The 15,823-nt window shown below is 43.3% G+C and overlaps 1 protein-coding gene across 1 annotated transcript in view; it reads right to left on the bottom strand.

Moving 5' to 3' along the window:
* Positions 1-15,823, bottom strand: part of SCARB2 (scavenger receptor class B, member 2) — a 79,627-nt gene that overhangs the window by 7,448 nt on the left and 56,356 nt on the right. The window contains exons 6-9 of the mRNA XM_010838141.1: positions 11,491-11,610; positions 7,385-7,554; positions 3,087-3,205; positions 418-491 (exon numbers count right to left, since the gene is read on the bottom strand). Of these exons, the coding sequence (XP_010836443.1) occupies positions 418-491; positions 3,087-3,205; positions 7,385-7,554; positions 11,491-11,610 (483 nt within the window). The remainder of the gene's footprint in view (positions 1-417; positions 492-3,086; positions 3,206-7,384; positions 7,555-11,490; positions 11,611-15,823) is intronic.

Here is a 15,823-nt window from a genome sequence, read left to right as displayed (position 1 = left end):
TGAAGTTAGTCACTCAGTTGTGCCCGACTCTTTGCGACCCCATGGCCAGGCTCCTCTGTCCATGGGATTATCCAGGCAAGAATACTGGAGTGGGTAGACATTCCCTTCTCCAGGGGATCTTCATTGTTTACTGTCTGAGCTACCACGGGAAGCCCCACAGGGTTATTGTAAGGAATAAATAAGTATGTTAAGAACTTAGAACAATGGCTGATTCATGGAAAGAATTCTATACATGTTTGCTTAAATAAGTAAATTCTAAGACCAAGGCAGCCCATGAAAATGCTGACTGTGCCTCATCCCTGAAGGACAAGGGTGAACAGACTCAGAAGTGCGCTGTACCCCTCCCGACAGCAACCCCACCAGAAAGTCAATGTAGCAAAACCACCCTCTGCCTCTGCAGAAAGAAGCAAAACTTACATGAAGTCATCTAATTTTCTGACATAAACGTTGATTTGGAACCTCTTGGCTGCTCTTAGGATAATTCCAGTCAACTGCAAATCAGAAAAGCAGAAAGAAAACATTAGGATTTATTAAAACCACACAGAGTTTTGTTCAATAGAGCACCGTTTCTGTGTGGTTCTGATAAACAGGGCAGCCACTGCCATGCTTGCTAGGCAGAGTGGAACAAGGGACAACTGTTCCCCAAGACAGAATGAGAACTGGGGGTTGGGTTAGGAGCCCGGGAGACCAATGTTTCTCACACTTACTACGCATGTGAATTCTTGGGGACCTTGTTAAAATGCAGATACTGATTTGGTAGGTCTGGGTTGGGGCTTGAGATTGGGCAGGATGTTGTCACTTTGGGGTTTTTTTAAAATAATTTTATTTTTATTTACTTATTTCTGATTGTGCTGGGTCTTCATTGCTGCATAGACTTTCTCAAGTTGCAGCAAACTGGGGCTACTCTCTAGTTGCAGTGCATGGGCTTCTCATTGTACTGGCTTCTCTTGTTGTGGAGCATGGGCTCCAGAGTGCATACGGTTCACTGGCTGCAACCCTCGGGCTGTAGGGCACAGGCTCAATAGTTGTGGCACATGGGCCTAGTTGCTACACAGCACGTGGGATCTTCCTGACCCAGGCATGGAACCCACATCTCCTACATTAGCGGGCAGCTTCTTTACCACAGAGCCACGTGGGAAGCCCAGGATGCTGTCACTTTGAATAGCAAAGCACTAGAGGACCTGGGCAGGAAGGAAATTTAACAGATACCCCGTCGGGTCTCGGCTCCAAACTCACCACAGATGGTGACTGCAGCCCTGAAATTAAAACATGCTTGCTCCTTGGAAGAAAAGCTACAATCAACCTAGACAGCATATTAAAAAGCAGAGACGTTACTTTGCCAACAAAAGTCCGTATAGTCAAAGCCATGGTTTTTCCAGTGGTCATGTATGGATGTGAGAGTTGGACTATAAAGAAAGCTAGCACAGAAGAATTGATGCTTTTGAACTGTGGTGTTGGAGAAGACTCTTGAGAGTCCCTTGGACTGCAAGGAGATCCAACTAGTCAATCCTAAAGGAAATCAGTCCTGAATATTCATTGGAAGGACTGATGCTGAAGTTGAAGCTCTAATACTTTGGCCACCTGATGTGAAGAACTGACTCCTTGGAAAAGACCCTGATGCTGGTAAAGAGTGAAGGCAGGAGGAGAAGGGGACAACAGAGGATGAGATGGTTGGATGGCATCACCGACTTGATGGACATGAGTTTGAGCAAGCTCTGGGAGCTGGTGATGGACAGGGAGGCCTGGTGTGCTACAGTCCATGGGGTCATAAAGAGTCGGATACGACTGAGCGACTGGACTGAACTGGACTGTTGGGCCTGGGTATGCAGGCAGAGGGTCAGACCACTAAGAGGAGGATGTGGTCACAGCCAGAGAATGGTGCCCATGCACAGCCAGGCCCACCCCACAGAGCCCAGAGGGCAAATGCAGCATCATCCCCACATGGCCACTCCACCTTTGCACCAAGGGTGTGGGGCTGTGCCTTGCCCTGGTGACAAGCACCCGCAAACAGTTTGGTTGCTGAAAAGGAACTGACTGATGGTTAAGAGAGAAAAGGGAGAAAACCACACCAGATCTTATTCATAAGATGTGCTGTGTGTGCTCAGTAGCTCAGTCATGTCCAACTCTTTGTGACCCCATGGACTGCAGCCTGCCGGTCTCCCCTGTCCATGGGGATTGTCCAGGCAAGAATACTGGAATGGGTTGCCATTTCCTCTTCCAGGGAATCTTCCCAACCCAGGGATCTAACCCTCATCTCCTTCACTGGCAGGTGGATTCTTTACCACTGAGCCAGCTGGGAAGCCCTCATAAGAAGATAAGGGCACCAATTTCTCAAATGTAAATGCAATGAGTAGTTATGAGCGAAATGCCCGTAAATTGCTGTGCTCAAAGAATGTGTTTGCTCTTGGGTGACTGTTCCATGCATGTGTTCAGAATCCCAAGAAAGACGATATTGCGTTCAGTCCCTACAGTGAGAGGCTCTCATGCTATGAAATGATACTCACATCCTTTTAACATGGTTTTTAGTTTTTCTCCTCTGTGAACATGGGATTACAGTGTATGTATATCTGATGCCCTTTAAATTAATGTTGTCATATAATAACTCTCAAAAACACCTGTATAAAGTGTTTTGCCAAAAGCGACTAAAGCTTATATACATATATGTTTAAATTTCAACTAAAACATTCCTAGCAGCAAGTAAGCAGAGGAATATCTTCACCCTGCTGATCTGTGGCGCAGTGGGAGAAACGCATATATATGTTCAGGCCACTCTTTTGGCAACAGAAGAAGATCCGGATTACCTTGTCTGATTCCAGTGGTTTCCAATGATGGAACTTTCATTGTTGCTTTTGTGTTAAAGGGGATTTGCTGTTTTTTTCTGCATATTAGCTTCATAGAGCTTAGCGTTCTAATGGCCGGGTCATGAGACTATGCATCACATTGCACTGAGCCAAGTTCCCTCCACTTGAATATATAAATGAAAGGAAGACAATATATTTCTCAAGAGTGCTCAGGGCTAAACTGGTGAACACCATGTAGACAGAATAAAATGTCTGCTTTTTAACCAGGAAGACGTGTGTACTCACGGGATTGATGTCCACAAACGTCTCATGATATTCCTTATTTGGATGCATGCCTCCAATGGCAGAGACAAACTTTTCATCTGCCTGGTAGAAGTGTGGGAAAGACATAATAATAGGTGCACCTGCAGTGTGAGGAAAACAGAAATGAGTGATGTGGTTCTTTCAAGTCTAAGCTGAATATACAGTTCCTGACCACAAATCTGGTTTCTCAGTGAGGGGTGGAAAGCTGGATACAGAAAACTTGAGTGGAGGACAGGGTCAGGCTAAAAGTCCTAGCTTGGGATTTATACTTCAATTTCTGACATGTCATTTACCCCTATTTTATACCAAGAATCTGCCTTCAATGCAGGAGACCTGGGTTTGACCCCTAGGCCAGAAAGATCTCCTAGAGAAGGGAATGGCAACCCACTCTAGTAGTCTTGCCTGGAAATTTTCATGGACAGAGGATCCTGACAGGCTTAGTCCACAGGGTGGCAGAGAGTCGGATACGACTGAGTAACACTACTACTAGCTGAATTACTATTTTTCAACTTCAAAAGCAGAGACATTACTTTGCCAACAAAGGGTCGTCTAGTCAAGGCTATGGTTTTTCCTGTGGTCACGTATGGATGTGAGAGTTGGACTGTGAAGAAGGCTGAGCGCCGAAGAATTGATGTTTTTGAACTGTGGTGTTGGAGAAGACTCTTGAGAGTCCCTTGGACTGCAAGGAGATCCAACCAGTCCATTCTGAAGGAGATCAGCCCTGGGATTTCTTTGGAAGGAATGAGGGTCGGCTCATCTTCAAGCATTTGTTTCACCTGTGATTCTCTATCCGTAAGTGGATTTTCCCCACTGCCCTCCTCACCTGCTTGCTTTTCTGTTTTTGTTTTACCCAAGATAGGCTTTGTTCTCCTGCATGTGTTGATACAGAATACTTTTTTGGGTGGGGTGGGGAGGCTGTGTCTCCTGGGATCTTAGTTCCCCAACCAGGGGTTGAACCTGCACCCTCAGCAGTGAAAGCATGGAGTCCTAACCCACTCTACCACCAGGGAATTCCCTATGCAGAATTTTTTTAAGACTGCCTGGTCCTGCCATCAGCCCAGCCTCTGACTAGATCCACGCCTGCCCACAGGAAGACACTAGTTTTCTTTTCTTTCTTTCTTTTTTTAAAAATATTTTCTACTCCTTTTAAGAAATAAATAAAGAACAAAGTATTAAAGGAAACCTATTCTAGGTTTTGCTCTTGAAAAGAAGAGTGGGACCCAGTCACTCCTGCCAGGAAAATATATTTGGGGAAAAATTAGCCTGTGTGTTAGCTGCTCAGTTGTGTCTGACTCTTTGCAACCCCATGGACTGTAGCCCACCAGCTTCCTCTGTCCACAGGATTTCCCAGGCAAGAATACTGGAGTGGGTTGCCATTCCCTTTTCCAGGGGATCTTCCCGACTTAGGGAAAAAACCTGAGTCTCTGGCATTGCAGGCAGATTCTTTACCGTCTGAACTACCTAATGGCAAGTAATTGAAGTCTGAGTCCATGGCTCAGACGTCTCTCTCGTGACACACAGAGTTTTGTTCTCTATTGCTACACAGTTTCACAAAGACACGATTTTCTTCTTTAAAGGATGCTGACCTTTAAAATGTATTTTTAAAGATCTGTTGAAGACAATAAGGGCCAGACACTGTCCTGAGTGTTGGGCATACATTTATCTCTCACCTTCACACAGCCTTCCAAGGAAGTTATAATCAGTCCCATTTTACAGATGAGAAAACTGCTGTCCGGAACCCTCCTTCAGCAACAGGGCCAATTTGCTAACGAACAGAATAGGATTCAAACCCAGATTCTTCTGACTCCAGAACCCTCACTCATCCCACTAGCCAACATGTTCCCCTGAGGAATTCAAAACACTGGAGGACAGTCCTGGAGGCTACCATTTTAGTTCACACCTGGGAACACAGAAGAAGCAAGAGGAAAAGGACTAAAGCCAGAAGTTTGTTGCAAAATAGAATCCTTCTGTGGGTTCTGACACCAACTTCTTGAGAAAGCAGAAGGTTACTGATGTGTGCCTTGAACCACAGAACCATGGGCTGATCAGGCACGTGCTGCATCAGGACTACCCCTCACTGAGTCTGCAGGAGAGGTCTAATCTCCGCGCTGGGGTGTGTGCTCCCCAGAACAGTCATTCCCAATCGTGCAGGCACCATCTTCATGAGAATCATATGCAGCCCATTAAAAAATACCGATTCTGGGGCCCTAGTATGTGGGCTCTGGGATAGATGCTTTTAATGATTCTCCAGATCATTTTGATGTACGGCCAGTCTTGCGAGCCATGACCTCAACAGACAACAAAAGGGAGGATTAGCCCAAAGGGAACTTCCAAACCACATAGACAAGGGGGTGAAAGTTAGCACATTACTCAGAAAAAAAAATTTTTTTTTTAATCAAGAGAAAGGGGTTACCAAGTTTCTCAACAGAAACTAAAGAATTGAAGCCCAAGAAACATCACAGTACAGATATGAAGAGACCCTAAATTCTAGCAGGAATTTGCTCAGATAAAGATTTTATAAAAAATCCTATTCCTTCTCTGAGCCTTGGTTTCCACAATTATAAAAAAAGGCCCCTGGTTGTCTATCTAACAAGGCTGTTTTTGCAGCATATGATTGTGAAAACTATCCTTGTGATGCACAAAATGCTTTTGTCAGCTGCACCGCTGGTCATTCCACCTCATTCACGGAAAGGAGCAGGTTAGCTCAGACATTTTTATGAAACATTGGGAACTTTGTGGTCAGGGTTTAAAACTAACTCTGCTTAAAATTAACTCTTAGTTTTAAGAGTAATGAGAATCATTACCAAGGTATGAACTCTCCTATTACCTGAGTCTTTACTTTCTGTTTCAGCCTTGTTTTGAAAATGAAATCAGTTAATTCTTTACATGTATTACACTTACAACAGTGACTGGTACTAGTAAGCTGCTAGTAATATGAACTATTATTTCTATTAAAACTGTAATTGGAAAAGATACATGCACCCCAATGTTAATAGCAGCACTGTTCACAATAATCAGGACATGGAAGCAACTTAAATGGCCACCAACAGATGAATAGATAAAGAAGATGTGGTATATATTTACAATAGAATATCCTCAGCCATTAAAAAAAAAAAAAAAAGAATGAAATAACACCATCTGCAGTAACATGGATGGGCCTAGAGATTGTCATACCAAGTGAAGTAAGTCAGAGAAAGGCAACCATCATATGATATCGCTTATATATGGAGTCTTAAAAGATGGCACAAATTAACTTATTCACAAAACAGGAATAGCGTAACATGAAGAAAATGATCTTATGGTTACCAAAGGGGAAAAGGGTAGAAGGAAGGATAAATTAGGAGGCTGGGATTAACATATACACACTGCTATATATAAAATAGATAACTAATAAGGACCTACTGCATAGCACAGGGACTCTACTCAGTAGTCTGTAAAGATGTATAGGGAAAAGAAGCTAGGACTGCGTGCATGTATGTATATGTGTAACTGATTCACTCTGCTATGCAGCAGAAGCTAAGACAACATTGTAAATCAACTCCAACAAAAAAACTAAAAAACAAACAAAAATGTGCTCAGTTGAAGAGCCAAAGGGAAAAAAACGAAGGACGCCTAAGCTACAGCCCCGCCCCCTTTGGAGCTGCGCTGCTCCATGCGCATGTGCAGGAGACCCGGGTGCGGCGGGGTCCAGTTCCCCAGGCCCCGCCTGGTGCCAAGGAGACCCACACAGCACAGGCGGCCACCAGCCACTCCTAGCCCAGGACCAGCTTGAAAACAAACAAAGCCAAAACCACTCCTGAACTACTGCCCAGAAAAAACACAACATGGCATCCTAGCAATAAAAGCATTACAGGAAAGCCAATGCTTTTTAAAAAAAAACTATGCTATAGCCATGTTACAGAACTTTTCTTTAAATTGTAGTTAACTTACAATGTTGTGTTCATTTCTGGTGTACAGTGAAGTGATTCATTTATACATATATATATATATATTCAAGATATTGAATATAGTCCCCTGTGCTGTACAGTAGGACCTTGTTCTTTATTTTATATATAGTAATTTGTACCTGCTGGTCTTAAATTCCTAATTTATACCCTCTGCTTCCTCTTGGTAACCAGAAGTCTGTTTTCTACGTCTGTGAGTCTGTCTCTAACAAAACATTATTCCTAAGAGGTTGGGATTGCTCTTTCTATCGGGCCGACAACCTTCTTTGTTGAAGAACATCGATCGTACATCCAGACCCCGGGACCGCCACCCGTGTCCCCTCTCTGAATTCTTACCATTCTTGCAGACGCTGACATTCAAAACTCCTGAACCCAGGCAGTTTCCTTTAGGTATACAGAAGCCAGCGTTGTCTGAGGTATTGGCTAATATTTCTGCAGGCACCTTATACCTCAAGGCAGGCAGTCCCTGGACACTCTCAAAGTCACTGAAAGTTATATACACTGACCTGTTGGGAAGTAAGGATAAAAAGTCAGCTTGGGTCCCCATCACATGGTCTGCCTGAATCAGTAAGTCAGCCAACTGTTCTCAGGTGTAATCCAGCTAAACACTTACAGGATACACAGAAGTGAAGAGGCCAAAGAAAGACTGAGAGGAGCTCAAGCCACTCAGTGTATAACAAACTAGGAGATGGACTGCAGTGAAAGATGTTTAAGAGGCAGCAACTGTGCTAACATCCCAATGAGACTGAGAAAAAGACATAATGTGTGGTAGAAAACCAAGAAAATGAGTTAGAATGGATGCTTATGCTAAAAGAAAGAAGAGTCATCCAGACCAGCAAGGGCACATGCCAGTGTGGATGGAGCAGAAGCAAAGGAAAAAAAGCCAGGGAGAAGCCGAGACAAAGCGGAAGCAGAGGAGGTGACAAAGGCGTGGCCCCGCAGATTCCCAAAGGCCTGGACAAGCGCCCCATTAGACAGATACTTGATTAGATATACCCATTTCCCCCAAGTAAAAATAGTTTCCATATTTTGCCATGGTTATTTATTTCAACAGAGTAGAACATCAATTCTGCCCTCAGAGATTAGGGTTTCAATCAGTGGTTCCTTCTAACACAAACCAGCCAGCTATCTGCATAGCACCCGAGTGACAGCTGGGCTTCCCTCGTGACTCAGCTCGTAAACAATCCACCTGCAGTGCAGGAGACCTGGGTTCGATCCCTGGGTCGGGAAGATCCCCTGGAGAAGGGAAAGGCTACCCACTCCAGTATTCTGGCCTGGAGAATTCCATGGACTGTATAGTCCCTGGGACTTTCGCTTTCACTTTGAGTGACAGCCAAGGCACTTTCACATGCCTTGTCTGAGAGCCTTCATCCCTGCATCCGAGGTTGTCTGAAGGCTGAGGGGGGCCTCACGTTTCATCTCTGAACCACAGGTGGGACATGTCTCTCACTGGGTTGTGACTAATGCAGGAGTTGCCTTCCACTGTACATCTCACCCCTGCAGCATTTCTTAATGAAAATTTTAAGCAAATAGAAAAATAGAGAAAAATATTATAATAAATACGTTTTGTAACAAACACCACTCAGATAAATAAAATATATATTTATGGCTACAACTGAAGTTCTCTAATACTCCTGACTCTGATCTTTCTCTGCATCCCCAGAGGTAACCACTATCCTGAATTTCGGGTTTATCATTCCCATGCAGACCTCTATGCTTTTTAAAAAAAATAATTAATTTGGCTGTGCTGGATCAAAGTTTGCATGTAGGATCTTTGCATTTTTAGTTGTCACATGAACACTTAGTTGTGGCATGTGGAATCTGGTTCCCTGACCAGGGATCGAACCAGAGCCCCCTGCATTGGGAGCACAGCATCTTAGCCACTGACCACAGGGAAGTTCCCAGGCCTTTATACTTTTACCTACATACATACTCATAAACAACATGTGGCACTGTTATTTCTAAATGTTATTATAATAGTATACCATGTTGTCTTTCTGTAATTTGCTTCTTCCTTCAACGTTATATTTTTAAGATTTCTCACATTAAAGTACATGGCTCTGGTTGCTATATTTTACTTTTTATACGATATTCTATCATACAAAGATCCCATTTATTTATTTATGTTCTCCTTTTCATAGGCACTCAGATTGCTTTGGATGGAAGAAATTTTTACATATTGAGATATGGGGAAGTGATTTCGGCTTATACATGAATTAACTTAAACTTTATGCTAACGAGAACAGCCTGTCTTATGGCCTGTCGAACATGCATGGTACATCTGCTTTAACCATTAATGAAGAGAATGTATTTAAAAACCAAAATGGAGTAGCTGTGGTTCAGACATCCAGGAGGGAATTGGGTGACCACTGTGGATGTGGTTTCAGACACACTCCTGCATCACTGAAAACTTGAACTTTCTGAACTGCGTTAAACTCAAGGACGCCACTAGCTGTTCTCAAAACAGTATCTCCTAGCAGCGGACAGCTGCAACTCTGCAGGGTCAAGTTCTCCCCTTGCAATTAGGCAAACATTTCAGATCCCAGCCAACCCTCGTTTAACAAGCACCCTTACTTCTCGACAGGTCCAGTTATATTTCTTGATAAACAACTCATGTAACTAACTGTACCCTTGAGGTTTTTGCCTTGTACGCCTCCCACATTTTGTAGTCTGACAAAATACAATTCAAGTCCTCTCTGAATTAGCGTCTCCTGGGCTACAGCCCTCAGTTTGGCTCAAGTAAAACTTTTCTATTCCAATTATAGATCGTTTATTGATTATTTCTGGCAACACTGCCAGTGTTTTCCTAACTACAATCGATGTGTAAGTCTCCCTCACATAGGTATCCAAGTTCTTCAGGCTAGGGAACCCATGTTGGAGAGGTGTGTGAAACCATGGGGTTGGAGGTCTTTGGCATTACTAAGCGCTGCCAAGTGGCTCTTCACAAGTGGTGGTACCAGACAAGAAAAAGTTGCCTCTGTGGCAAATCTTTAATAAGCCCCTCCTGCCCTCCTAGGTTTCCTTGTCTCACTCATTGCACTCAAACATGTTCTCTTTCTTCGGTCCTTCCACAAATACTGACCAGGTAGAACAGCTGGCTGGAGGGTGACCGATAGTCCGCTCCAGAGCTGGGAAAGGTCTACACTGTGGCACAGAGACTGGGGCCGGAGTGGGGAGTGAAAGAAGAGCTCTTTCTGAGGAGGATGAATAGCACTTGCGGCTAATTTAGTGCAAGAGATGAGGGAGATTTACAGTGATTCTGACAGGGCTGGCTGGGGAGGTGCTCAACTGTGTGAGATATGACAGTCCCTCAGACAGCAAGGAGATCAAACCAGTCCATCCTAAAGGAAATCAACCCTGAATACTCTTTGGAAAGACTGATGATGAAGCTCCAACACTTTGGCCACCTGATACAAAGAGCCAACTCACTGGAAAAGACTCTGATGCTGGGAAAGATTGAGGGCAGAAGGAGAAGGGGGCAACAGAGGATGAGTTGGTTGGATGGCATCTCCTATTCGATAGACATGAACTTGGGCAAACTCTGGGAGATGGTGAGGGACAGGGAAGCCTGGCATGCTGCAGCCCACAGGGTCATGGACACGCTTTGGTGACTGAACAACAATAAATGAAAGCCAGAAGAACAGCCATTCTTGAGAATGTAGACGCCATAGAGTCAAAGGTAACTAGGTGACCTCCAACATAGGAGGTCTCATAAAAAGCCTTGCAGGAGGGTGCAGGAGAGGAAAGGGAGGCTGCGTGATCGGCCACTCATCTGGGCAGTATGATGGTGAAGGGCGGAAGGAGAGGTAACGACGGGGAGACGGGAGTCGGGGTGTGGAGTAGGATGCCTTCCTCCCACGGAGGGGACTTCATTGTGGGTGTCCGGAGAGAAACAGCAGGTGGGAGAGAGGGACAGATGCGGGCAAGTGTGAGCAGATATGCTCAACGGGAAGGTTAGTGCTCAGCAAAGACCTATGAACTCTGAAGTAGGGACCACGGCATGATTTCTTTATCTTCTATGCAGCAACTGGAAGAAGACCAGAGCAAATTTTACATCTGATAGAGGATATCATAATAATGAAGAACTAATATTATTTACTGTGTGACAGGCCTTGGGCTAAGTATTTTATTAAAGTAACTCATTTATCCTCAAAACGACTCCCAAAGTAGGCAACTATTTCTGTCCCTACTTTATAAATGAGGACAGTGAGGCAAAGAGTAGTTAAATGTTTCCAAGGTCACACAGCTGTTAAGTGGTGGAGCTCATATTCAAACCAACACAGCTGGTTTGTGAATGGCTACACCTTCTCTTGTTTTTCAATATGCCATTATCGCTGGTCACTCATTAAGCCTAAATATCCTCATCAAATAAGTGCAATTATATACATCCCTCATATTTTTGACGGCCATGTAGTCAAAGAACTCACATTTCAAGTTCTTACCTGCAAAAATCAGATGGGAAGACATAAAGGACTTCATCTTTGGTGATTAACGGGTGAAAAGTGTCTCCATCTGTTCCATTGATCATATTGCACTCATCTGCTGTCCACCAGTCAAGCGACCTGTCACAGGGAAACAAGAAAGAGTCCAGATAGTCACACTGGATTTTAGGCTATTTTTAAAGATATATTTATCTATTCATGTGTTTTTGGCTTTGTCGGGTCTTAGCTGTGGTACAAGGACCCTTTGTTGCGGCATGTTGGCTCTCTAGTGGTGCACGGACTTAGTAGCTCTGTAGCATGTGGGGTCCTAGTTCCCAGACCAGGAATCAAACACACAGCCCCTGTATTGGAAGGAGGATTCCTAACCACTGGACCACCAGCAAAGTCCCTAGGCTTTTTTTTTTAATGGTCTGGACTTTTCAAGACCTAACTGGGAGCTGGCTACCCACAGAACCTTGTTCACACGCAGACTAGGGTGATATTGGTTGGAAATTGGATCAAAAGGGGGAAAAGCAGGGCCCTGATTTCCAAATATCAATTCTGACAGAGAAAACAGTCAAACATCCTTCTTCCCTTCCTTCAAAACTGAGGGTCTTCTGTAAAGGTTTAGAGATATCCACGTGCTTTAAGCAGTGATCCAATTTGCCATTCACAACAGCCATGTTCACAGCCAGCCCACAGTCAGATGAACTCTGGACAGACATGTTCAGGAAGATAATATTCATGATAGATCATTAACTGTCTCCCCTCCAAACAGCTCTCTGATCCAAAATTAACAGAAGACTTCTCTTGGGTCACAAGAAAGTTTAATTTTGAATTGATTTTAGACTCACTAAGAGCACAGTTGAGATAGCAGGTTTTTAAAAATTAATTCCTTGAATAATGGTATAAAATGCAAAAGATAGGAAGGAATGGGCAAAAAACAGGAATTCTTCCAACTTCTGGTCAAGGTGAAATTCTAAATTCATGTATTAAGGGTCTCTTCCAAGTAAAATCACAGAGCAGTGGTTGATAAACCATAAAAGGGAACAGTTAAAAGGTCTATACTCTACTCAAGCACAAACATCTTTTTTGACAATGAAAGGTGACAAATGCCAAGTAGTGAGAAGGCTAAAGCTGCTGGCCTACTGGGCTGCAGGTATGGAAGCCAAGAGAAAGATCTGCAAGTCTGGATTCTGAGGTTGGTGAGGATTAAAGGTGGTCCATCAAGGGCTTGAAATCAGGATCTAGGGCAGGGATTTTTTCTGCTCAGCAAGAAAGGCTGAAGAAAGCAAAGCTGAGTTGCAGGGAGGCAGAAAGCCCCAGGCACCTTATAACCAGAATCTGGGCCAAGATGCCTGCTGATTTTTTGGCGAGATCTGTGATGTTGTTCAGTCACTAAGTCGTGTCTGCCTATTTCCAATCCCATGGACTGCAGCACACCAGGCTTCTCTGTCCTTCACTCTCTCCCAGAGTTTGCTCAAACTCATGTCCACTGAGTCGGTGCTAGTATCTAACTTTTTCATGCTCTGCATAATTGTGAGGTGGAGGTCCACCATGTATACTGGCTTGGGGGGTTACTGGGTGGACTACTGCATGCCTGCTACCTAGGGAGAGGTGAGAGGATGGATGGAGAGTTGGATGGATGAGCAGGTGGATAGATAACAGACTTACCAATGAAAATAATTCTGCAAGTTAACATTTTTTTAATGAAAGCAACTTATGCTAAGAAATAGGCAACAAAATCAACAATGATAAGATGAATTCACTTTTGAAGAAATTAAATTAATTGAACAATCTGGTTAATAAATAGGCTGTTTAGTATCCTCAAAGAGACAAACGAAAGAACAGCATCCTTCAAAAAGCACAGCAAACTACTAACAAATAAAAAGGGAAGAATAAAATAAGTCTTCAGTTCAGTTCAGTTGCTCAGTTGTGTCCAACTCTTTGTGACCCCATGAACAGCAGCATACCAGGCCTCCCTTTCCATCACCAACTCCCAGAGTCCACTCAAATCCATGTCCATTAAGTCAGTGATGCCATCCAACCACCTCATCCTCTGTTGTCCCCTTCTCCTCCTGCCCTCAATCTTTCCCAGCATCAGGGTCTTTTCAAATGAGTCAGCTCTTCACATCAGGTGGCCAAAGTACTGGAGTTTCAGTTTCAACATCAGTCCTTCCAATGAACACCCAGGACTGATCTCCTTTAGGATGGACTGGTTGGATCTCCTTGTAGTCCAAGGGACTCTCAAGAGTCTTCTCTAGAGAGACCCAAAGAATAAAAAGTAGAAATCTTCAGAATAGAAACAGTTTCTGAAAGAAAAACTCTCTACTGGGATAAACACTAGACTGTACATAGTTGGAAAGAACAGGCTAAATGAAATATTACTTCAAAGAATTTACACAGATATAATCTTAGGAAGATTAAAAATGAAAGGATCAAGACATAGAGACTATATCAAGAGGCTTCAATAAACATTTAGTGGGAGTTTGGGGGAGGGTAGTAAGAATAGAGTGAATAACAGAGAGGCAATAATTTAAGATATAATTGTTGAAAGTTTTCCAAATTTTAAGAAAGATAGAAGGCCTTAGATTTAAAGTATGCTCCAAGGGCTGAACAGAATAAAATAAATTCAAATTTGGATTATGTTGTAGTAAAACTGCAATAAAGTCAAGGAAAAAGATAATCAAAAGTAAATGGAGTAGTATCTTCATAATTTTGAACTGTCAAACTAGAATTCTATACCAAACTAAAATCATTAAAAACTGAATGTGAAATAAAGATATTTTTAAATATGCACAGTCTAAGAAATTTTACCACCCACAGATCCTTACTGAAACAACTACTAATAGAGGGTTTCCAAACCTAGTATAGTCAAGCTTCGGTTTTTCCAATAGTCATGTATGGATGTGAGAGTTGAACCATAAAGAAGGATGACTGTGGAAGAATTGAGGCTTTTGAGTTGTGGTGATGGAGAAGACTCTTGAGAGTCCCAAGGAGATCAAACCAGTCAATCCTAAAAGAAATCTACCCTGAATATTCACTGGAAGGACTGATGCTGAAGTTGAAGCTCCATTACTTTGGCCAACTGATGTGAAGAGCCAACTCATCAGAAAAGAGCCTGATGCTAGGAAAGATTGAAGGCAGGAGAAGGGGACAACATAGGATGAGATGGTTGGATGGCATCAATGACTCAATGGACATGAGCTTGAGCAAGCTCTGGGAAATGATGAAGGACAAGGAAACCTGGGGTGCTGCAGTCCATGGAGTTGCAAAAAGTCAGACACAACTTATCAACTCAACAACAACGAACAACCCAGTAACATTTTGAGCCTGATATATGGATGTGAGTGTTGGATTACAGAGAAAGCTGAGTGCCGAAGAATTGACACTTTTGAACTGTGGTGTTGGAGAAGACTCTTGAGAGTCCTTTGGACTGCAAGGAGATCCAACCAGTCCATCCTAAAGGAAATCGGTCCTGGGTGTTCATTGGAAAGACTGATGCTAAAGCTGAAACTCCAATACTTTGGCCACCTCATGCGAAGAGTTGACTCACTGGAAAAGACCCTGATGCTGGGAAAGAGTGAGGGCAGGAGGAGAAGGGGACGACAGAGGATGAGATGGTTGGATGGCATCACCGACTTAATGGACATGGATTTGGGTGGACTCTGGGAGTTGGTGATGGACAGGGAGGCCTGGCGTGCTGTAGTCATGGGGTCGCAAAGAGTCGGACATGACTGAGCGACTCAACTGAACTAAACTGACGGAATTCTCTGTAGGGGACTGTCTTGTACACTGCAGGATGTTTAGCGGCATCCCAGGTCTCTACCCAGTAGATGCCAGTAGCGACCTCCAATTGTGATGATATGTGTCCAGACATCACCCAGTGTCCTCTGGGGAGCAAAACTGCCCTGTTTGAGAACCACTGTACTAATGATCTTCAGCAATAAAAAAAACTAAACCCAAAGGGAAGATGTGAGAAGAAAAATACTAACAAATTAATAAAATATATTGGTATTTTAATTTACTATAAATATAATGAACTTTAAAGTTATATTTGGCTTCCTAAAAAGGTGAAACAAGTTGTAGACAAGAATAACACAGAAGCTGTGCTAAGAAATGGGTAAAGATATTGTTTCATTGGAAGAAGAAAGATAATAGCTAACTTATGATTCTGTTAGGAAAAAAAAAACTATTAAATATAATCTAAGGGTAGAATCGGAGAAGGTGATGGCACCCCACTCCAGTACTCTTGCCTGGAAACTCCCATGGACAGAGTAGCCTGGTAGGCTGCAGTCCATGGGGTCGCTAAGAGTCGGGCACGACTGAGCAACTTCACTTTCACTTTTCACTT

This window comes from Bison bison, unplaced genomic scaffold (assembly GCF_000754665.1).
Source record: "Bison bison bison isolate TAMUID 2011002044 unplaced genomic scaffold, Bison_UMD1.0 scf7180017864092, whole genome shotgun sequence".
In the NCBI taxonomy this organism is placed as follows: Eukaryota; Metazoa; Chordata; class Mammalia; order Artiodactyla; family Bovidae; genus Bison; species Bison bison.
The sequence above is the reverse complement of the archived record's forward strand: the minus strand, read 5'-3'. Positions and strand labels throughout refer to the sequence as shown.